Consider the following 25,360-nt stretch of genomic DNA (forward strand, 5'->3'; position numbering starts at 1 on the left):
AAATTTAGAAATGGTTTGTCCCCATGGCATACACTTCAATATAAATATTATATATAGCATAACATTTGTAAAAACTAAAAACAATTCTATATCTATCTAAATTGATTGTGATAAATAAATTAAAAATAATAAATTCAATTTAACTTCATACTAATTTTTTTTATATTCGAACATATATACAAAATGTTAGATATATATATAATATATCGTATCAATAAAAGTATACGATTCAAATAATAAATAGGACTTCACAAGCAACATTAATTATTTCTTATTAAAAATATAATAATTTATATTATTTTTTTATTAGTTTAAATTTTTGAGATAAATAATTTAATAATATTATATATATCAAAATTTTAGATAAAAAAAATTAATATTTAGTGAGCCCAAAAATAAAATAAAAATAATATAAGAGTTTAAAGAGAAAGTATTATCCTATATATTAGTATAAGTTTTTTGGATGAATTGTTTCATAACACTTCGTCATTGATTATTCAAAAGGAACAAAGAAAAATATAGAAATATAGAATATAGAAAATAAAATTTGTAGGAAAAACTAAAGAAAAATAATTGTTAATTAAACAACGTACCGCGTCCTTTCGCGCGGATCACATCAACAATCGCTTTTTTATTTTTTTTGGTGAGCACTTTTTGAATTACTATCTACTACTATTATTTGCTTTCTGTTGACTTTTTATGTAATGCTAATACTTATACATTTAAGTGCTGCATACTTTAATCTATATAATTTCTGTGTTGATTTACTGGTTAAACTTTCCGAAGTGTAATACGTGGATAAAACTCATAAAAAGTGTTACACATGAGATATATTTTAATTAAATTTTAATATTAAAATTTAATTAAAATATATCAAAATTTTAAAGTGAGAAATAGTTTAAAATAGTTTTAGGCCTTAGCTAGCCATACTTTTAATTTGGATAAAGTTATAAAAAAACATTGGATAAAGTTATGATTATAAGTGTTATTTTAAACACAAATTTATTATGTCTCTTTCTTTTTTCCTTTTGATTTTGATTGTTTATTTATTTATTTTTAATATATAATTGTATTGCTTTGTAAAAAAAAGTATATTGTTCATTACGAGGATAAAGACAAAAAAAAGAGAGGAATTTTTCATTTTGATAAACATTAAATACTAACAAAAGAAAAATTAATAAAAAAGATTGGTAAAATTCACAAAAAACGATACTATATAACTTGAGTTATTTATTGTTGGATCTTTTTTACTGTTTCCACAATTACTATCATTAGTTTCTCATTTTCATAGATTTTTAAATTTATCGCCTTCTATAATGCTCAACACAGAGATGCAAGGAGGGTCATAAAAGATTATTCTCTTTCAATGTCTCTACTTGCTGTTTGTCCTGTTTTAGTCCCCAATGTTTGGGGTGAATTCTATTTTGGCCTCTAACATTTTAATCGTCTTATTTTTATCCCAAAACGTTTAGAATGACATCAATATTATCCAATGTTCTGAAAATCAGTTCGGACCGACCGGTCGAACCGATCGAACCGTCAATCGGACACCAAAATGATTCGGGCAATCAGCAAAATCGGTGAACTGGCCGGTAACCGGTCGGTCGAACCGAACAGTGATCCGGTCGGTTTTTTGGCTGGGCAGCAAAACGCTTCCGTTTCCGTCTCTGAAACCCTAAATCAATGTTCTGATCCCTAATTGCCTTCACAATTCTCATCGAGCTTCAGAATCAGAGAACGCCATCACAGTCTCACAGTCTCACACGGCCACACGGGTTTGTTGTCGAGCAGTCACCTCCGTCGCGCAATCACCTCCTTCGACCAGTCACCTCCGTCGCCCAGCATCCGTCGTTCGTTGGAACAACCACCTCTATCGCGCAGCAGCCGTCGTCCCTTCGAAGGTGCTCCACCACTACTTGGTTCACTTGGCGTCGCTGTCTCTCACTCTCCCTATTGCAAGTTCTGTTGAAGCCTTGAAGGTGCCTTCGAGCTTCCAGAGTTCCAGGTAATTTTTTTTTAGTTATGAACTTATGATTGTTTGATTGAATCATTGAATAACTGTTGCATGTCTCTGTCTCCTGATGAGTTTGATTGAGTAGCTCTTTGATTTTGTGACATGATGAACTCTGAAACTGTGAACTCTGAACTGATCCTGCTAAACTGAACTGGATTTTGTGACATGATGAACTGTTAAACTGTGAACTCTTTGATTGAGTAGCTCTTTGATTTTGCTTTGTTTACTGAACTGGATTTTGTTGTTTGTTGAATAATTGTGAATAATTTTGAATAATTTTGGATGTTGTTTTTTGTGAACTTGAGAGTTGAGATTATTGGGTTAGATTGCTGGTAGTGTTTAGGTATGGATGAAAGTATCAACCAAGAACTACCTAGGAATAATAGTGCTGAAAATAATTCTGCTTCGAATGAACGTTCTCTTCCTCCTGCGACTAACGAAAGTCAGTCACAAACTTCTAGTGTTCGGGGGGAAAACTGATCCTACTTGGAGATACGTTGCTTTACAAAATATAAATGAAAAACCGCATTACCAATGCTTATTTTGTCTGAGTACTTTTGGGGGCGGCGGAATTAATAGAATGAAAAAGTATTTGGCGAAGATAGGTGGAGACATTAAGAAGTGTTCTAAGGTCCCGTATGATGTAGAAAAATAAATGGAAGGTTTATTGAAAGAGATTCAGAAAAGTAAAACTAGTAAAAGGAAAGTAAGTTTCAACGAAGAGGGTACTAATGAGTGTGAGGATGCAATTGATGAAGCAATAGCGCAAGAAGAACAACAAACTCCGAGTCAGTTACCAACTAAGGAGGTTATTGGAGGCGATCCAAAATAGAAAGCAAAAATCATTATTCCTCCTATGTATGCACCAAGAACAACTCCGGGAAGTCAACCAAGTCTGAAAAGTGTGTTTCAAAACAAAGAGGTGCTTCATGAAGTTGATAAGCGAGTGGCTAGATGGCTTTTGGATTGTAGGATTTCATTCAATGTGGTTATGTCACCCTTTTTTCAAGATATGTTGGATAGTGTTGCTGGCATTGGGCCTGGTTATAAAGGTCCTTCTTATGATACATTGAGGGTTAACTTATTAGCCGATCTCAAAAGGGAGTGTCAAATGGTTGTTGATAGCTATAGGTCTGCTTGGAAGGAAACTGGATGTACTCTCATGGCTGATGGTTAGACAGATCAAAGGCAAAGAACGTTGATTAATTTTTTGGTTTATTGTTCGAAAGGGTTGTGCTTTGTGAAATCTGTAGATGCCTCAAGTATGGTTAAAAATGCTTCAAGCTTGTGTGACTTATTTTCAGAGGTAATTGAATGGATTGGACCTGATAATATTGTTCATGTAGTGACAGATAATGCCGCGGATTATGTTGCTGCTGGTAGGCTTATTAATAAGAAATTTGAAAATATTCACTGGTCACCTTGTGTTGCTTATTGCTTGAATCTTATTCTAAAAGATATAAGCAGCATGCCACATATTTCTAACCTTGCAAGACGTGCTTCGAAGATTACCGTGTTTGTGTATAATCATACAGTGTTCTTGTCCTGGCTAAGACAAAGAACTGATTGGAGGGAGATTGTTCGTCCAGGTGCAACTCGTTTTGCTACTGTCTTCATCACATTGATGAGTATCTTTAAACGCAAATCGGATTTACAATTATTGGTTGTTGATACACACTTTACCAGACACAAATTAGGAATGAGTGCTAATGGTATAACTGTGAGTGCAATTATCCTAGACAATAAATTTTGGAATGATTGTTTTACTGCATGCCAAATTGTGAGTCCGTTGATTAAATTGCTGAGGTTGGTAGATGCCGATGATAAACCATCATTGGGAATTGTTTATGAAGGTATGCTGAGGTCAGAAAATGGAATCAAAGAAATGTTCAAGCATAGGAGGACTGCATATTAACCTTACACAGAAATTATCAACTCAAGATGGGACAAACATTTGAAAAAAAACTTCACGCAGCAGCTTTTTTCTTGAATCCTGCTTGCTTTTTTTTCTGAAAATTATAGAGAAGCACCTGATGTCATGCGAGCTTTACTTGATCTTGTTACATTGCATTGCAAGGTTAATAATTTAGATTTAGTTGAGGCAATGAAAGAAATACACTTATATAGAGATCGAAAGGAAAGCTTTGATAGGCCTGAAGCTGTTCCAGCTGCAAAAAAACTTCAACCTGGTAATAATATCTGTTTGATAATAAGCTTTAGTTATTTACTTATTTTATGTTTTGGTTTCCTTAATTTGATAACTAATACTTGAGATATGGGATTGTAACTTGTAGATGAATAGTGGAGGTTGTTTGGTAGTTCTGCTCCATGTTTACAAAACATGGCAATTCGCATTCTTAGCCAAGCATATGCTTCTTCAGGGTGTGAAAGGAATTGGAGTCTTTTTTATCAAATTCATACAACAAGAAAGAATAGATTGGAGCATGATAGGCTAAGTGATATTGTGTATGTTACATATAATTTGCGTCTTAAATCCAGGTAATATATATTTCATCCTTTCATTTCATATCATTAGATTTTGTATAGTTAATATACTAGGCTTATCATATATTGTATTTAATTTGTTAGGAAGGAAAGAAAAAAAAAAGAAAGCAAAAGTTGCAATATGATCCAATCGATATTGAAAGTATTGATATGGTTGATTTTTGGGTGACGGAAGAGGTTGTTGAAAAAGAGCCTGATCTTTCAAGTAATATTGAAGACTTGCTTGGTGAGTATTATAGTTTATTGATCAGACAATAAATTACAATAGCTTTGATATTTGATTTATTGATAATGTGTTATATTTTGTTAGATGAGATTGATGCTGATTTAGATCAAGGTGGTGGTGGTGGTGGTAGTAGTAGTATATTTTATGTTGCACCACTTGCTTTTTCTGGTCCAAGTAGTGGAAATGAAGGTGATGATATCAATGACGCAAATCTGCAGTAAGTTATGGAGGATTTTGATGATTGATGACAAACTTGGATCATTTTGATGTTGCTATATTATGTTTGATTGGTTGTTTTGTTTTTTGACTTTTGAATTTGTATTTGAATGAGATTATAACATTCTGGTTTATGTAGTACTTTTAATTTGAATGATATTTTAAAGTTTACATTAGACTATAATTATATTTTTATGTGTTTATTTATATTTTATTTATTATTTTATTATAAAATGGTTTTTTCGGTTTAACCACGGTCGAACCGGTTGAACCTATGAACCAGTAAACCAATAGCTAGAGCGGTTCGATGACCAGTTCAATTTTTAGAACCTTGATATTATCTCACCATCAAATTCTTCACTAACAACTAACGGAATTGATATACTGTTAATAATATTTTTGTTAAAGTTATGTTTGCTCAATCCCCTTCTCTTACCTTCACCCTCTTAACAAGCTCAAATTCTTTTTTTTTTTTACTTCTTTTTTCTTCTCTCTTTTACACTATTAATTCTTTAAGAAGGATTTGAGAAGAAAAAAGAAAGAAACAGGAGAATGAAATTTAAAATTGTTAAAAAGATAAAAGTGAAAGAAAAAAATTGAACAAATATAGTTTTAACAAAAACATTATTAATAATATATTAAATAAAATGATTTTAAGTTTTTACTTTTTATCTTTCTAACATTACTCGCATATAACTATATATTAAGTCAGTTTTTAAATTGTAGAACAAGTTTGTTACCATCTAAAGCATCATTATTTAAGTTTCTAAAAAATGGATTGAGAGACAAAACAAATAATTATAATCCTTCAATTTTCAGTATCATTACCAATCTAATTGGTGTCTCATGAGCTATACCATATTATATATATATATATATAATAAGGGTTGATTTCTTCAGTAGTACATGCGCATTAACCTAATTTACTCATTAACTATAGCGTGTCTTGCGCAACACTTGGAACTACGTACTCATCATATCTTAATCAGTTGGCATTTTAATTAGATCTTTCAATTTGAAATTCATCATATCCTGACCTATTGGTAGTTTGATTCCACGGTATATAGCTTAATTAGGGGCAACACTTATTTTTCTGTTTTAAATCATAAACGATGTGGGCATGTGGGGGTCAATATTATTAAAATTTCGAAATAAGATTTTATGTTAACTGGGTAGCCGGTAGGTGTAGGGCAAAAGGGGCTTAGCTTATTGTGGGTCATCAGTTTAGGGTTGTGAAGCATTCCCCTCTGATCTATTGAAAATAAAACTTGTTTTCTGTGATATTATTATTATTAGAAAAAATGACACTTCTCTTTCATGTATGATGTCTAAACAATATTTTTTATCCTGTAAAAGTTAAATAACATACTCTTTAATTAGTTTATTTGACTAAAATGTTCTTCAATAATGATTATAATTATATATATAATAGTAACAATAATATAAATTATATATTTATTATTAATTTGATAACTTTTATTTACGTTTAATATTTTAACTTGTTGCTAAATATTTAATTTAAACTTTTTACATATTTTTATGATTAATGATAAAATATTAAAATAAATAAAATGTATTACTTTAACAATAAATATATATCTTATATTATTATCCATATTATTACATAATATAAAATATTTTAATTTTTACAAAGATATTTAATTTAAATTTTTATATATTTCATGATTAATGATAGAATAATAAAAATAAATAAAATATATTACAAAAATAATGAATATATTTTACTTATTATTTTTAATGTTAGAATAATATAAAAAATATATTTATTTTTACTGTAATAAACTTTATTTATTTTTAATATTTTATCATTAGTAATAAAATATATAAAAAATCAAATTAAATATTTTTGTAATAATTTAAAATACTAAAAATAAATAAAATTTATTACAATAATATATATATATATATATATATATATATATATATATATATAATGATTTTTGAAGTGTATTTTAGTTAAATAGACTAAAGTATATGTTATTTAATTCTTATAAAAAAAGAAAAGTATATATCTTAGGAATAAAAGAGAGAAAAATATCATTTAGACATTTCGTAAAGAAGAAAAGTGTCATTTATTATTATTATTATTATTATTATTATTATTATGTAATGTGTTTATATAAACAGGAATTTTATTCATATTTTCATCTAGCTTGATTTGTAATGGCAATTAACATTCATAAAATATAGTAGTTAATTAAACTATATTGTGAAACTAATAATAAAGCAATGCTTATATCAACATCATCATTCATCAGTACATTCTTTAATAAAATTATATATGTGTGTGTGTTTGTTTTTTTATATAATAATTGCACAAAAGTACTTGGTACCACCATGCTAGACAGTGTAATAAACAGACTAACATTTAGTATCCAAATGAAGCCATTTTATTATTATCTAATTGGATTGTAGTGTTGAAGGTTGAGATTGTTACAGATATATATCCCATAATAATCTCGAATTTAGGGGATACCCAAAAAAAAAAAAAAAGTGGGTTCTATACTTCTATCGGCTCATGGCACTAGCTAGGAAGGGATTGAAACCTAAGCCAGTCAAACTATTCTTTATGTATGGGGTCATCAAGAAAATCAAAGAATATAGTTATAGTAACTTAAATAATGTATGTGTTGAGACCTAGTTAAAAGGCCAAAGAATTATTGGTGATGTTAGAGGGTCTAGTACGTATATGGGTTTGATCATATTTAATATGATCACAAGAACTTGTTAATAATAATAATAATAATAATATTCAAGGCCTCCTCTTCATGCGCTTACTCTCTTCCTCATCAACTTCAAGTAAGTTCATTATCACTGCTTCTGAAGCGTCTTTTAACATCTCCGACCAGTCCCTGCATACCCATCCAATTCAAATTCAATACACCATTTATCAAATAAATAAACATATAAATAATAACAAAAATTTCAACTTATTTACTTATTTATTTTTTATAATTTAAACTTTTAAAATAAATAATTCAATGACATAAACAAAATGTTAATATATATACCACGTTAATATTATATTATATTATATTACATTGAGTGAATTTAATCCAATTTTAAAATATAATTTTACTAAAAAATCATGTCAAAATATAATTTTATATATATTATTTTTATTTTTAAATGTGTGAGGACTAATGCAACATACCCTTTTAAAGGATCAAACGTTAATCCAACGGTATATTTAGCTTCCTCAAGCGCCAAACTAAACCTCCGCAGCTCTTTCGCCGGACAAGTCTTGTTGTCCTTGACGACGAGCTGTGAAGGCTTAACATTGTAGAAGATGGGGATAACCCTCTTCTTTGACTCCATGAGCAGAGCGAGCTCATGGAGACAAAAGTAGGACTCGCAATAGCGCGGCGAAAATACAGCGACGCCAACCTTGCTTCCGACAATGGCCCTATCAATATGTTGAAAGAGCCTGTCCCCCGGTTTCATGTTCATGCTGTCCAAAAAACTCCTGACACCCATTGCCGTTAACCGGTCATACAACAAGCCGGCAATGTTCCTTTTGGTGTCGATGCCACGGTGGTTGATGAAAACATCGCATGCCGGGTGAGCCATCTTGTGGCACAACGTTGCTGATACACGCTGCATGGCTATATATGCTTAAAAGGTTGCTCTTAAATCCTTTATTTGTGTTTGTGTGTTGAATGATTCATTATACGAAGGAAGAAGCCAAGGGAGGAATTGATGGGTGTATATATATAGCACAAATATTGGTACATGGTGAAGAATTTTATGAGGGAATAATTGTTATTTAATTAAAAAACAAAAGTTTGATGTTTGATTTTCAAGGTGGGTAGTCCATGTTAAGATTGGACCCGAGAAAATACTAGGTATTTGATGGAAAAAAAAAGAGTAAAAGTGTTTGAAAATGTTGACTACAAATGTATGTATGTGGGAATTCATGTTTGGAACTGCTTATCCTTCAAACACGGCTACATCAGTGTATATTATTTTGATTTGATGTGTGTTTGAGTATGTGTTCTGAGATTGGGATCCAAGTTCCAAAACATGGATTCGCTGACATGGTCAGTCCGCTAATTATTTTGCTTTCACTTTTTGGAGAAACTTATACCGTTGCTTCCCCGTACCCCTCATTGGTATGGGTTGGGGCCATCATCACAATAAACAAATAAAAAAAACTTTATGAATTAATATTAACATTTAATTAATTAGTTTTGTTTTAAATAACTTGATTGGTCAAATGATCAACTCACTCGTTTAAATAAGTCTTGAAAATTTGGTCAGATTGAGAGATACCATAGCTAAAAAATAATAATTGTCTTTTTTTTTATTAACTAATTACTTAATGAAAGACAAAATCATGGTTTTTGGAATTATTAGAGATAAATATATATATGATTATTTATATTTATTTAAGGATATTTGTTAAGGAGAGATAAGAATAGTAATAATTATTAAATTTTAACTCATCTAAATTATTTTGAAAATATAAAATTTTAAATTTTTTAAATTTTATGGCTTACTTAACAACTGTTCTAAGAAAAATTAGTTCTTATATAAATATATATATAAAACAAAAAATGTATATTTTTTAATGAGGAATGTTAGGGGTAGTAACATTTGGAATTTATAGCCATCAAATAGCTATTAATGAGACTTTTAATAGTGTGAGATTAATGTGAGATTTCATCTAATGGCTCACTCTTCTTTGATGGTTATATGCTGGCTAGAATTTGATAAAATTGCTGCCCCTAGACTTTTCCTTTTTTAATAGTACGAGTTTAAATTAATATAAGTTGTTGTAACATTTTTATTGTCTAATAAATCAACAATAATAATGCTATATAAACAATTGAAACATATAATAAGATAGTTACAATAGAAACCAAAAGATAAAAAAATAAAAAAGATGCATATGTAATGTATATAAATTTATGCCACAAATTATATTGTTTATATCTGTTTTTATTTTATGTAAAATTGTCAATTAAATTAAGGCTGTTAAGCGGCATTATTATTATTATTATTATTATTATTATTATTATTATTATTATTATGACTTTGGGTTTTTTTTTTCTCTCTCTCTCTTTCATTTGGTCCGAATTTGTTTCTTTCCGGCATTCTGGAGAATTTGTAGAAGAAGGAATGATGATGAATTGATGCTAGTGGAGAATTTGCCTTTCGGCTTTGCTATTATGAATTTTCATATTTGGAAGTGGTCTTAATAAAAGATCACGAAACTGGAAATTAGTCCCACGGAGCTGAGTGTCTCATTTGATTTGTTCCAACAATTAAGTTGACAATTCTTCTATATATGCTTGGAAAGGAATAATACTATTGAACAGTCTGGTCAAGTATTTGGGAATTCAGAGTTAGTTTGAGATTAAACACAAATTAAACGAAAATTCTTGTTAGGCTAATTCAATATATGTATTCCAAAAATATTTATTTCTTATTTTTAGTATTCAAAATATTATATTTAAATTAAAAAGGGATAGAAGTATTCTTTTTAGTCTTTTCTTGTTTAACTTTTTGTTTCAATAATTAAGTATACGCAGTAATATTTGACTTGTGAATAAAAAAAAAATACTAAACAATTATATCACCTTAGATTAATAATGTAAAGTATAGGGTTCGAAAAGATAGACTAAATACTTAAATAGTAAATACTAATAGTTAAGTTGGATATGTAAAAAATAAAATACGTCAAGTTAATATTTTATAAATTTTAAATAAAAAAGTAATGGTATTCTATTTTCAATTTAATATTGCAAAACATATTAAAGATAGAAATCAGCATAAAAAAACAAGTGTTGCCTTTTTTAATTGAACAATGCATGTACACAACATTGCACCTAATAATAAGATATAGTACACTTATTTTTTACCAGTTTTATTATTCATAATAGTAAAAATCTTTAAATATTTAGTAAACATACCGTGACATTGGAAGCATACTTTGGTCTTAATTAAGCTGCTGGTACAAGCTTGTTATTAAAAAAAGAGCTTATCATGGAAACGGATTTTTTATTACACCCTTTAAATAAAGAAAGCATTATTAATTACTAATTCTATAATTTAAATTTAAAAGTAGAAAACGATCAATAACTATATTAAAAAAATATATAATTGTCCTCATTTCTCTTTGGAAAGTGTACTAATGAAAAGGATAGAAGACGTTTAATGCTTCAAAATAATTAAGAACAAGTAGCAGTACTGTTCTTATGAAAGCGACAACTATGTCATGCATCATGAATGTGACTGAATGAGAATTTTGTATTTTAAGTTCTAACTAACAGATAGATACTGAGTCTTCGTAAACGCGGTGATTTTGATTGATGTTAACTCAACAATCTTAAATTAGATTAGATACTTCTTCATACATGGCATGGTTAAATAAAGTTGTACGTGTTTTAACAACCAATAAGCCATAAAGCGCAGAAACATTGAAAAATTAACGCAGCAATAATACAAAGGAAAAAATTTGGTAACCAAACTTTTTCAGTCATAATCAGTCAAATTTTTTTATATTTTATTTTATTTATATCACTTAATAACATTTTTATTTTTTACTTCACTCTCTTATCATTCTACTTATCACTGTTCTTATCAAATTTGCTAATTAATGATATTAATTATAAAATCATATCCTTTTTATTAGACACTATTGTAATCAATACTTAATATTCCTTTTTATAATTTGATTTTTATATATAAAAATACAATAAAGATTAACAATAATTATATTTAAAAACGGTAATTATAATATCAATTACATTAAATAATTGCAATTGATTCTTTGTCCGTTATGGTATTTATCATCAGTTATTTAAACTATATTTTATTATGTAGTTCAAATTATTTTACATATATACTAATAAATCATGATTCAAAATATTTTAATATTTTATTTTTGAAGACATTATACATTTAAATCAACGTATAATTTTTTAAATCACCGTCTTTGATAATTTAAAAATTTATTTCATGCTTTTCAAAGTAAAAATGATTTATTTTAATTCACATATATTTCTAAATTTTACTATAATTAGATTTAAAAAAAAATGTCAAATACCTAAATTAATTTATTCAATTGATAAATTTATTCATAACATCCACAAGTTCATACACATAACATCCATAATTAAGTAAAATACACATAACATCCAAAATTTTATATTAATAACATCCATAATTTCATACTCATAACATTCATAATTTCATACATATAATATTTATAATTAACAAATTTTTACAATTAATATTACCAAATTTTAAACTATGTGTCTTGTTATATATTTCAAATTATCTTACATGTACACCAAAGGGTCATAATTTTAATATTTTTTATTTACTATTCATACGTATACTTATTTATTGATTTTAATACGACAAGTTAATAATTATTTTTTAAATTTTATTTTTTAATTTTAATTTTTTTATTTTATAATAGCCTATATGTAAAATATGAGTTGTATACCAGAAGTTGTTAAATTCTCTAATTTAACATCCATATTTTTATACGTATAATATTTATAATTTTATATATATAATATCCATAATCAATAAATTGGTGCTAATTTTTTTAGATATTTTTAATTTTCAATAAATAAAAATTGATCAAATTTAAAATATTTTATTTTTTATAAAATGTGTTGAGGTGATTTGAGTTTTTTTTTAATTAAAAATATAAGAATTTAAAATTTTTATTTGGAAGAAAAAAATATACAATTATAAATACATGTAATAATAATGAAGGAAAAATTTTCGCAATCTGATTCACATTAAATTTGGAATTAAGTTTTAGTATAATTAAATAAGGAAAGATAATTAATAATAAAAAAATTTAATTGCGTTAATTAAATTAAAAAAGTGATTCACATTCTCTTATAAACACAAATACTATTAGTCATATATCTTTATTTATTATCTATAATATTTTAGTTACGTAGCATTGCCCTAATACAAAATACTTTTCTTGATTTCATTTGGTTCAAGTTAATAAAGAAGTATGAATCCTGGATCCTATTAATTAATAAATCGAACGACATATATACATGGGTATTTAATTGACTTGATCGGTTTGATAAGTACTGGCAAGATTCTATGTATCAAATTCAGTTATTAATTAAATAACTTTATTATCTTCAAAAGGAAAATAGTGGGCTCCAATTTTGTCATTTGTTTTTCTGATTAGTCAGTTCTCATCAAATTGATACTTTTACCAATAGTGGGCTTCAATTTTTTTTTATTATTTGAACAGCGTAAATATTAAATTATTTTTAATAAATAAATTTTATTAATTTATATATATAAATTTCAAAAAATATAAATACAAACCGTATTCATATATATACAAATTCTAATAAATATATATATAAACTATATATTTAAGTTAATGTTATCCTATCTTCTCTAAAATAATATATAAGTGATTCTTTCTAATGTGTCACATTCTAATTCGATATTTATTTTAATACATTTGTTATATATTTATTAAAATATTAATTTAAAAATTTTTTTATATTAACTAAATTCTAAACTAAAATATTAATGTAATAAATTAAAAACAAAAACATAAATTAGTATCACTGTGAAAATTTTCAATTTAAAAAGTTTATTGTGTCAAGTAGATCTTTAAATTTAGAAATTTATTCTATACAATTTGGTTTTGAATTATATGAAAAAAAAAAAGAAAAAATTGAAAAACTTTATATCTTGTTTTATAAAAATTAATGTAGCTAGTTTGCAATTATTTTTTATGAAGGTCTAGATTTTTATTTAATTTTTTTAAAAATAAAAAATTTTGTGTGAAAAATAAGAAAATAATATATAACATTATTTTTTAAATTTTTTTGAATTCCCAACAAATTTTAATGACCCGAAAATTAATTTCTTATTTTTTATTTTATTAGATAAATTAGTCCTCTAACAAATTTTATTAAAAATTTAAAATAAATAAACACCCATTAAAATATGACACATCAAAAAGGATAATTTACATGTTATTATAGAGAAAGTAGGGTATAGTATTTATCACAGGGGCGGAGCTAGAAGAAATATTAGAGAGGGGCAAAAAATATTTATACAATAAAATAAGACTAAAATAAAATTTTAAGGGGGGCTAAACTGAAATTTACATCTAATTTACATGTAAAAAATTAAAATTAGGGGGGCCATTACCCCCCTTTCCTTGTACCTAGCTCCGCCCCTGATTTATCATATATTTATTATGTATAAAATTTTCGTAAATATAAATACAAATTATTATTAAATAAATACAGACTAAAAATAATAATATTTGTTATAAAACATTGCTCATTCTTATATTCTTTAACAGTTAACACAAATTGTATAAATTATATTCTTTATGAGTTTTAGTTTCTTTCTTTAGTTTAAATTATCATTTTATAGTTATCTGCACCATATTAGCAAGCTGTTCTAGAAATCTTTCCATGCAAGTTCATAATTTATCATGATGCATAATAATGTATGTTCTAGAATAATGCATGAAAAATGTTAGCTCATAATAGCATGCATGCGAAACAGATAGATCAATAGTGTTTTTTTGGATGTGAAAATATAGCTATCGAGCGTAAAAGAAGAGCATTAGTATTAAAAGTAACGTTAATTAAGTCTTTTTTGGATGTGAAATCCCTCATGGACAATAGGTAAAGTAAGAAGCATGTCAATGATTCTAGATTAGAGTGCCGAACTTGAAATGTTCAAGTCATCCCGTTTTAGTTCCCCGTAATAATGATTTCCGGTTTTCCGTTTAATTAATTACTCCTGTATACCAGGGATTATTCATATTATTTTATTATATAATACTATAAAATTATTTATTTTAAAAATTTATATTGATAAAAAATAATATATGAATAGTTATTGTAGAAAATAACTGAATTTTTAGCAATGTGAAGAACAGTTTGATTGTCGCAATAGAGACAAATAGAAACAGGATGAGGAGAGTATATCTTTAATCTACTTTAACTTTTTTGTTGTCTGAGCCATTGAACGACATTCAGCAGAAGAAGCAGACACTGTCTGTTGTTTTTGAATTTTCTAAGATATTGATGAGTTGCCAAGACCAATCTGTAATTGACTTGCTAGTAAGTGGACAACTAGCCCAATCGAATCATAGAGCTGCAAATCAGTTTTTCGTGGGAGAAGAATTTCTTGCTCAGAGTGTCCCTTTAAATAGCATACAACACGTAAAGTGGCTTGCTAGTATTCGGTGCATGGATTTTGCATGAATTGGGATAACATGTGAACATTATAGGCTAGATCAGGCCGAGTAAAACACAAATAAATCAGTCTTCCAACAAGCCGACGATATATGCTAGGATCGGATAAAAGAGAACCTGTAGCTGACCGCAAACGATCATTCTCTTCACACAGTGTTGCTACAAGCTTAGCACCTAGAAGTCCTATTTCGGTAATTATGTCTAAAATATATTTTCTTTGGCACAGAAAGATTCCAATTTGAGATCTGGCAACCTCAACTCCCAAGAAGTACTTCAGCCGGCCTAAATCTTTCATGTGAAAATATTTGTGCAAATACTCTTTGAAACGTTGAATTACAGCACTATTATTTCCTACAATTACAAGGTCATCAACATATACCAAAACTACCAATTGCACACTATTGTGGCGAAGGCTAAACAAGGAATGGTCCTTTGGGAATTGTTGAAAACCATATCGAAGAAGGGCAGATGAAAATTTTGCAAACCAGCAACCTAGAGCCTATCGCAGGCCATAGAGATATTTCTGAAGCTTACATACTAGCCCTTGTTGAGGAACTTGAAAACCAGAGAGAAGCTTCATGTAAACGTCGTCATCAAGCTCTCCATGAAGAAATACATTGTGGACATTCATCTGGTGGAGTTTCCAATCTCGGGCTGCTGCCACTGCTAGTGTTGTGCAAATTATTACCATCTTCACCACTGGAAAAAACGTTTCATTGTAATCCAAGCCTTTCGCTTGATTATTTTTCAAAATTACCAGTCTTGCTTTGAACCTCTCTATTGTCCCGTCAGAATTGTATTTAATTTTACAAACCCACTTACGTCCATGGGCTTTCTTTCCTGGGAGAAGGGTTGTGAGCTTCCAAGTGTCATTGATTTGAAGCGCGTGAATTTCTTGGGACATAGCTTCGTACCGACACTGATCTCTAACTGCTTGTGAGAAAAATAAGGGCTCTTATTCTGTTTGGAGAGAGGCAAGAAAACTGCGATGTTGTTTAGAAAAAGAATTATAGTTCACAAAATTTTGTATAGGATAAGACACACATGAAGTTTTTAATGGAGATGGAGGTTGGTCAGCAGGGCTTATTGATATCATGGCAGTAGAGACGAAGTCACGTAACCTGACTGAGGGTGTCTTCATGCGGTGACCCCGACCAAGTAGAACTTCCATTGTGACTAGTGGTAGATCAGAAGTCGGCATAGTTTCTGCTGTACTTGGTTCCGATGCATTGTCAGCGATGTAGTCTTCAATCTCTTCATTGAGTTCATGTCCCCCTTGTTTGTCAATAGATACTTCAATGAGGGATTCCCCAACACAATTATTTAAATGTGGAGTAATAGGCCCAAGTATGGATTCTGAAATTGGCCTATTATACGTGTCTTCTTCAACAATTATTTCTGTTACAAGAAGTCCAATATCTTCAATCCTTAGTGCCGGTGCCAAACCCTGAGCCTCTTGAAAAAGAAATATATCATCAACAAAATGGATGTCACAAGAGACAAAGAAAACTTCTTTTTTCAAGTCAAATAGTTTCCATCTTTTTTGCCCAAAAAGGTACCCGACAAACACACATTTTCTACTACGATTGGCAAATTTGTCTCGTTGCCTATTTTGATTTTGAGTATAACACAAAGAGCAAAAAACCCTTAAGTTCTCATAACTTGAAATTAGTCCATGAAAAATCTCATATAGAGTCCTGCCTTTCAGTATTGAGGATGGGGTACGATTAATTAAATAGCCAATAGTTAAGACACATTCTCCCTAAAACCGAATAGGAAGATTGCCTTGAAAGCATAATGATCTAACAACATTGAGAATATGTCGAAGTTTGTGCTCCACTCGTCTATTTTGTTGCGGTGTATTAACACATGACGATTGGTGAACAATGTCTTGTTGTAAGAAGTATTGTTTTAAACACATGAATTATGTCCCATTATCATATCACACAATTTTAACATATTTTTTTATATTAGCGTTCAACCAACGTGAAAATTTTTTTCAACATAATTGATACCCCAGTCCTTTCTTTCAACAAATATATCCAAATCGCTCCTGAACAATCATCTACAATAGTTAAGAAATACGAAACACCACACGAGGAGGGAGTTCTATAGGGTCCCCATAAGTCACAATGGGTTAAATAAAAAATATTGAAAGCTTGATAGTAACTTAAAGGAAACTTATCTCTTATTTATTTGGATTTTTCATAAGTTTCACAAATCTCATTGCTTGTAGATTTCTCACTTCCATTGGGGAGCATTTGCACAATTTTAAATGATGGATACCCTAGTCTCTTATGCCAAAGGACTAGTTGATTCTCTGTTTTGGCATGACAAGCTTGAATCTTGTGTGCCCCACGATACCAATAGAGCTCATCCTTCTGCTCACCCACTCCAATCAGCGTCCTCGAAGTGCGGTCTTGTATGACATAAAATTCGTCAGTGAATTGTACTAGACAATGTTCTGCTTCTGTTAATTGAGAAACTGAGAGTAAGTTGCATTTTAATTTAGGTACATAGAGAACATTTTTCAATTCAAGTCCTCCGTCAATAATCACTGTTCCTTGCTTGCACACTATCGCCTGCTCTCTATCCAGTAAACCTACTGGACATCCACGTATAGTTTTCTTTTCACATAAAATTTTCAGGATTCCGGTCATGTAGTTGGAAGCTCCACTATCAATGATCCATAAATCAAAAATTCGCTTACCAGTCATTTTCTCAGATTCATTTGGTTTTTGCTTGTTGATCATATCTACCAATACGTTCCATTGCTCATTAGTCAATCATGATATCTCACGTCTCTTGTCTTCCGTGTTGATAGCATGGCTGCCACTTCCATCAGTGTCTGCCACATTTGCACGTGCTGGAATTACTCCAATACGTGTGCCTTGTCGTCCATAGCCTTTGCCACCGTCTCTTCCTTCATTCCTCAATCGATTGCCCCACTATTTTGGATATCTCACAATCTGAAAGCATTCTTTAACATCATGCCCACTTTTGTCATATTTATAGCATATTGTTGATTTTTTGCTATGATCTTCTCGTCTTTTTGTTCTGTTCCCTGCCTGCATTGCGAGTCCCACAACCAACCCTCTCTCTCTCTTTTGATGCCTTAGCCATCGTTTTCACTCTTTCCTCTTGGACTAGCATTGCGTATACACGATTTAGCGTTGGCAAAGGATCTGTTACCAGGATATTTGACCGCACTGTTCCGTAACTCGCATCATCTAGACCCATCAGAAATTGGTGGACCCTATCTTCTTTCCTTTGCTTCTCAAGTTGAGAGCCAAACCCACACTTCCATACATCACATGTGCATTTAGAAATTTGCTCGCACTGTGCTAATTCATCCCACAGTACTTTCAGTTTTCTATAATACGCCGTCATGGCCATCTCTTCCTGCTTGCATCTTGTCAGATCTAACTTCAGTTGTTGTATTTGTGGTCTGTTCACAGCAAAAAATTATTCTTTGATATCTTTCCATAGTATCCGCGCGTTCTCAACATACGCAACGGTTGACTGTAGGCTTGATTTGATCGTATTCTTTGAGAATTCTTTTGTTAAATGTAACTGAATTTGGGGACTGAATTATGTGCATGTGTTTCAGATTGAAAAGACTCCATTCACATGTCCATCTTGGTTTTCGCCCGAGGTGAAAAAAATTCTGAATTGAATTCTGGATCCAAATCCTCTCCGGGTGAGTTTTAAAATCTAAACTGAAATTTTCCCCCAGATTCTTAGTCTTAGTTGTTACAATGTTATACTATTTTTTTTGCCTTTTTATTTATATTTAGTTGCATTTTTGCAGAGGATAAAAATTCTCGAACTCTTGAGAGATGAATGGTTTAGAAAAGGATATAAGCTACCAAGTTTTACATAGGAAGAAGATGTAAATGTAGATGATATAGCTGCTTTTAATGATTCTAAGGTACTATTTTATTTTATTAAAATATTTAATTTGCTTATCATACGAGAGTTTTGATATGCAGAAATGTCATTAAGTTAATTCTCTTTTATTTATGTATAGGAAAATGTAGTGACAGAGAGAAAAGAGAAATCAGTTTCAATGAATGCTTTTGAACTCATTTTAAGATCACAAAGCTTTAACCTTGATAGCTTATTTGAGTAGCAAACAGTAAGTAAAATATGATATTTGATCTTTAATTTGATCATATTAACAAATTTATTTATAATTTGCATGAAAACTCATTTTAAGAGAATTATTTTTTATCTATGTGATTGTACTTGATTAGAGAAATGTTGATAATGATTAATGACTAATGATTAATGATGCTTAGCTTGTTTAATTATATTTTTTTAAAATCAAATTATTATAGGGAGTTGTAAAGAGAGAAACACATTTTACTTCACAACATCATCCGAACGAAATCATATCGAAAATTGAAGAAGCTTCCAAGCCTCTTGGATTTGATGTTCGCAATGATTCAAAATAACTGCATCCTTATCTTCCTTATCTCTAACTTCACCATTCCAGAATTGAATATTGCCTCCAGAATCCGAATTTGTTCTGGTTTTGGGTTCCATCATGCTGGTACCATCTTTTTTCACTCTTTAATTTTGTCCTTACATATCTTACTACTCTTTAATTATTTCTTTTTCTTCTTTATCCTTGCCCTCTTGTTCATGTTTTCTTCTTAATGACAGAAAAGATTGATTCCTTTTTGAAGTGCATTTACTATGTGAATTGATTTCTCACTTCTTAATTAAATTGAAAATAAATTTCTATATCACAAGTCACAACACTTTCAGGTATTATATATATATTCAGTTGGACCCTCGAGATAGGAGTGATTTTAGAGCATAGTACTGGTCTAGTAAAGGGAAAAGTGATCATTCTGTCCCAAAGACTTTATTTTATAAGCTAACTTTCAAAATATGTCTAATTACTGAGATTCATGTGCAGTCATTCAAACGTTAGTCCAGTAGCTAATTGACAAGTTTAGTATAAAGTTGAACTGAAAATTTATCGGTAAATCTGTTGCTAATTATCGACGAAAAGTTCATCGAAAAATCTGTCTCTTATTACAGACGAAAAATTCGTCGGAAAATCTGTCTATAATAACTGACAGAAAATTCATTAGAAAATCTGTCTCTAATTACCGACGGAAAATCTGTCAGAAAGTTTGAAGTTCTAGGAAAATGGAGTGGATAATTTACCGAGGGAAAATCTATCGGTAACTGGTAAAAATCAGTCGGTAAATTACCGTCGAAAAATATTTGTCGGTAAATAATTTTCGACGAAGCTTTTACAGAGGAACAAAATTCGTCGGTAACAAAAATCTGTCTGTAATAAAGAATAAATCTATCTGTAAATCTGTCTGTATTAAGCAATTTTCTAGTTGTGTTAAATACTTTAGAATTCTGTAAAATATAATATTTATCAAATCAGTTTTGTTAGAAAATCAATTAGAGGTGAAGCCAATTCTAACCAACTAGTTGAAAAACAGGTATGTTACAAAATAAAATAAAACAAATAACTCTCCACTATCTTAATTTTTTAAATTTTAAAATAAAAAATAAAGGAGATTGACTTTGTTGGCTTATTCTGTAGTTAACTCCCTATTTTTTTTTGTAACAAATACTTAATTGGTTAGAGTTATGATAATAACTCAAGAATAATAAAATTGATAATAAAATACTTTTAAAATATGATATAAGGTATTATAGATAATGAATAAATTAAAAAGTAATTAAATAATAAATATCTAATATCTCATTATTTACAACAATATCAATCAAGATCAATGTAATTAATATTTAAATTCCTAATATTCTCTAACATTGTTTAATTACTATCAATTTTTTTTTCAGGTCAAACTCTGAATTTTGATGCACTTTTTTTTTATAGATATAAAGGATAAGTATTGTTTTATTTTTTATGGTTTGGGGACAAAATCAAAATCATCCCTAACCTTATTTTTAATTTAAAATCGTCCTTAACATTTTATTTATTATTAAAATCATCATTTTAACAATTTTATCCTTATCTCAATAATCCTATTTTACGAACCCTATTTTTATCACCATCACTAACAATCACACACACATTCAGATGAAAAAAAAAACATATAGAAGCAAAGAAGGTGGAAGAAGAAGAAAAAAAAGAAGAAAAAAGATGGTATCGGTAGGGTTGAGGGCCGTCATCATTGTCGACCAAATCTCCTTCTTTGAAGCAAAAGAGAGAAGGAGAAGGAGATGCAAAGGCGGCGGCGTATCAAAACGGCACCATTGAAGAGAACGAGAAGCAACGAGTTCAAGTGAAATAAGGGAGGAGTAGAGGCGATGCAAAACCAGGGAAACCATAGCAATGGAGATGGGTTGTGCATGGAGGTGAACCTCTCCGTTACAATCTCGGTCTCTCAGTGGCGGCATGGATGAGCAGTGGCAGCCACGACGATCAAGCCGGTGGCTTCTCTTGTCCTTAAAGTCCTCTTCGTCAAAGTATGGCAATGCTGTATTAGCAAGCTCCGGCAAAGAGAAGGTATGTCACTGGCGAGATTGAGTGTCGCTATCACCGTCAAAGAGCAGCGGGTTCCGATTTTCCTTTTCTCCCTTTTTCGGCGACAATTTTGAAGACAAATGGCATGGACTCTCTCTCTTTCTCTCTCTCTCTCTCTCTCTTATATCTGTGTACTCTCTCTTCTTTCGATGGTGGTGACAGCAACGACAGATTTTTACTGTCACTGCCTAACTATTCCTTTCTCTTCCTTGCTCTTTCTTCTCCTGTCTTGCTAAGCTTATTATATCTCTCTTGTCTCTCTGTCCTAATCTTTCTTTCTGTCCTATTTTCAAAATATATAAATTATTGTAATATCATTGTTGAGTTTGAAGGATTGGATTCTTGAAATTTTTGTCTTGAATTTAAATGTTGTGTTATTGTTGATGATGGATTCTTAAATCTAAATTTTTGTTAGTGATTATGAATTATGTTTATTTAAATGTTTGTTGTTGATTATGAATTATGGATTCTTGAATCTGATAGTTGGTAGGAATAAAGGGGGAGAACGTAAGGTGAGTACTGGTGCATAATGATGGTGGTGGTGGAGAATGCAGGGTGAGTACTGGTGCAGTAGGGGTATTTTTGTCTTTTATTTTTTTAAAAGGATGATTTTAATACTAAATGAAATGTCGAGGACGATTTGAATTAAAAATAAAGTTAGACAGGATTTTAATTTTGTCCCCAAACCATAGGAACTAAAACAATACTTATCCCTAAATATAAAGATGAGTTGGTTCTACTTCTAGACATAGATTTTGAACCATAAATTTTAGATAATTGTCAAAATAATTGTTTTTTATGAAGGAAAAATCCTGTAAAACGTTAACATAAAATAATAATAATAATAATAATAGAACATGATAAATAGGCTTTTGATTTTTTGCCCCGTAGATATTTTTGTCTTTGACCATTTGAAAATACTTTTAAATTTCTAATCTTTTTAAAGTTGGACATACGAATCTCTTCATTTATATGGATCCATCAGACTCAACAAAAAAGTCTAACATAGTTCTCGTTGTGCTGACCTGACCGTTACGAATACAAACGTGGACGGAGAGTTTTTAAAACAGGACATATAAACCCCTGCTTCAAAACAACGCCGTTTTTTATTAGTAGCCCTCCACCATCAACTTCAGATTATCTTTGTGTTTTTCATTTATTGCACCATCTCCAAAAAAAAAAATAGCTGCATCAGTTTATCAGTCATCGCCTTAAAAGTCCTCCTTAAGCTAAAATCTTTTTCTCTTTTTTCCACCTGCTCGATTTTTGCCAATAGATCCCAAAGCTGCACTCGCTTCCCGATTCTGCCATTCCTGAAGCTCTGTCGCCGTCGATGGATCAGGTGGATTAGATGTTGCCTTTGCCGGTGAAAGCAGTGCTAGATTCTGCCCCTGTCGAGCAGTTTGAGATTCCCGAGTTTGATTTTTGGAACCCGACTCTATCTTTCTCGTACCATGATCCAGCAATGCCGAAACTGAACCAAACAGTATTGGAAGCCTAGGCCAGAGTTTGCACTAGACCCACGTAGACTCGCCCACTCGACGAGGAACAAGCTTTCAAGGTCTTTAATACAATTCTAAGATAAGGTTCTTCAATTCCTTTCGTTCTAAGGTCTTTGCTATAAGTTTGACAAATCAAAAGCTTAATTCATTCTTGGTATGGTCATATGGATTAACTTATTTTGCTATTCATCTAATAAAATTCGAAAACCTTATCAAGGAAGAAGCAATTAGAAAAGTGGTAGAGAAGGTAAGACTCATGTCAAACCCAGTTACTATCATAAACGTTGCATTGATTGTCCTCTTTGGAGAGAAACTGAGCCATAGGAAGAGGAGTTGAAGAAGAAGGAGACGAAAAAGAAGGGAGGTGGACGCTGAGAAGGGTGGTTCCTCAAGAGCGTAGACCTCTGTAATCGAGGTAGAAGAAGAGGAAGACAAGGAAGAGATATTTTTATTAGATCTAACGGATTCATATGAACGAAGGAATAGATATATCTGTTTAACTTTTAAAGAGGTTAATAACTTAAAAAAAAATTAATTGGTCAAAAATAAAAATATCCGCAAGACAAAAATTACGGATCTATTTATCTTTTTTCTAATAATAATGTTGCAAAATATGAAGCAAAATTGGGTTGTTTTCAAGCTGGTAAATGATTTCGACTTGTAGCTTATATTTTCTTTAATAGACTCCTTCATGCCCGAAAAATTGGTGGAATATACATAGTGCTGTTGGAATCCACTACTATATAGCTAGATGATGCCAAAAATTGAAAAGCTCTACACGATGGCCACTGTTCTAACCATTCTACGGTGTAAGCATATAGCAAGTAAGCAACTCACTATTTCAAAGTTTCAAACTTCAAAACCAACGCATATTTGAGTCAGCAGCTCCTATTAAGGAAAATGCTAACGTGACGCTTAATTAATTTCTATACTATTTGTTTACTAAAAATATTATTTATATTAAAATTAGTTATTAAAATAAATTATATTTATATATAAATATATATTATTTAATTTATTTTTAATATATATTTTATATTAGTAATTAATTTTAGTGTATATCTAAATTAATTGTATACATATGATGTATTCTTTAAAAACCAATTTTTAAAACAAAAATCCTACAGGAAAAAGCTCTTAAGTTATTCGTTAAATTATATTATTTTATATGATTTATTAATTTCAGAATGCAAGACTGAAGATATTACGAAGGACCAAGTATAATAGGACTAATCCAATAATGTCTTTCATGAAATTCTCATTTCTGATCCTATTATGAATGGTTATATTTTTTGTATATTAAATTTTTTTTTAGAGTTACGTGGATTTTACATTTTTATTTTTCTTTTTATTTATTATTTTATGTTAAAAAGTTTTTTTTGAGGTCAACATAAATTAAATTTTAGATATTTTGATCATAGAAATTTTAATAATATATTATAAAATTATTCTTTAATAAAAATTAAACTAATGAAAAGAAACACAAATAATTATATCACTGATAATATATAATACCAAAACGCCTACAATGATTTATAAGCAATTTTTTTAAACTCCATTGATAAGTAAATCATTAACAAATAAATCGTTACAGCAGGATAAAGTTTATACTTTTTTCATGAATCCTTATCCACTTCAATGATTTACTAGTAACAAAGTGACATCATCATGATATTTTGTTTCGTTATCTTTCGTTGTTTTCGTATATCTAGCAATAGTTTACTGTTAAATTATGTAATTATATTTTATAATTTATATTTATATGTATATTCTGTATTTTTGTTTTTCTTTATTTATTGTAGTCTAGGGATCAATTTCCCAATTAATGCCATGTTTACGCACGATATATTCCTCACACTCTTTTCAATCTTTAAGTTAATAGTATTTTTGTATATTTATCCTGTTGTGTTATAAAATATATACCTAAACAATGCAACTTAATGAAATGCTACTAAACAAACGCTGCATATTATACTAATAAACTTCATACCAACTAACTGATTTCCTTCTGTTACTCAATCATAAACTAACAAAATGATTCATTAGAATTATACCCTATATCCAAAAGTATACTCATAAACTGTTTATGAGTATGACTATGATATATATGCCAAATACTGTCTTCTTTCT

The 25,360-nt window shown here is 29.7% G+C and overlaps 2 protein-coding genes and 2 pseudogenes across 2 annotated transcripts in view; 2 read left to right on the plus strand and 2 right to left on the minus strand.

Annotated features, from left to right (window-relative positions):
* The window catches only part of LOC107631023 (Transducin/WD40 repeat-like superfamily protein), a 28,767-nt gene extending 21,290 nt beyond the window's left edge, over positions 1-7,477 (plus strand). The window contains exon 3 of the mRNA XM_088509036.1: positions 7,176-7,477. Coding sequence (XP_088365162.1) covers positions 7,176-7,183 — 8 coding nt within the window. The 3' untranslated portion in view covers positions 7,184-7,477. The remainder of the gene's footprint in view (positions 1-7,175) is intronic.
* On the plus strand, positions 2,360-3,929 carry LOC148572481 (uncharacterized; annotated as a pseudogene).
* Positions 7,478-7,734: 257 nt separating the features above from the next.
* On the minus strand, positions 7,735-8,585 carry LOC107633622 (putative 2' cyclic ADP-D-ribose synthase BdTIR pseudogene; annotated as a pseudogene).
* A 6,600-nt stretch (positions 8,586-15,185) lies between these two features.
* On the minus strand, positions 15,186-18,595 carry LOC148572482 (uncharacterized). The gene is made up of 7 exons (XM_088507533.1): positions 18,299-18,595; positions 18,006-18,153; positions 17,451-17,960; positions 16,250-16,660; positions 16,120-16,188; positions 15,744-15,904; positions 15,186-15,635 (listed from the first exon to the last, which is right to left on the minus strand). The coding sequence occupies exons 1-7, from the start codon at positions 18,593-18,595 to the stop codon at positions 15,186-15,188; spliced, it is 2,046 nt and encodes a 681-aa protein (XP_088363659.1).
* Positions 18,596-25,360: the final 6,765 nt, after the last annotated feature.

This window comes from Arachis ipaensis, chromosome B3 (genome assembly GCF_059453495.1).
Source record: "Arachis ipaensis isolate K30076 ecotype BB chromosome B3, ASM5945349v1, whole genome shotgun sequence".
NCBI classification, from domain to species: Eukaryota; Viridiplantae; Streptophyta; class Magnoliopsida; order Fabales; family Fabaceae; genus Arachis; species Arachis ipaensis.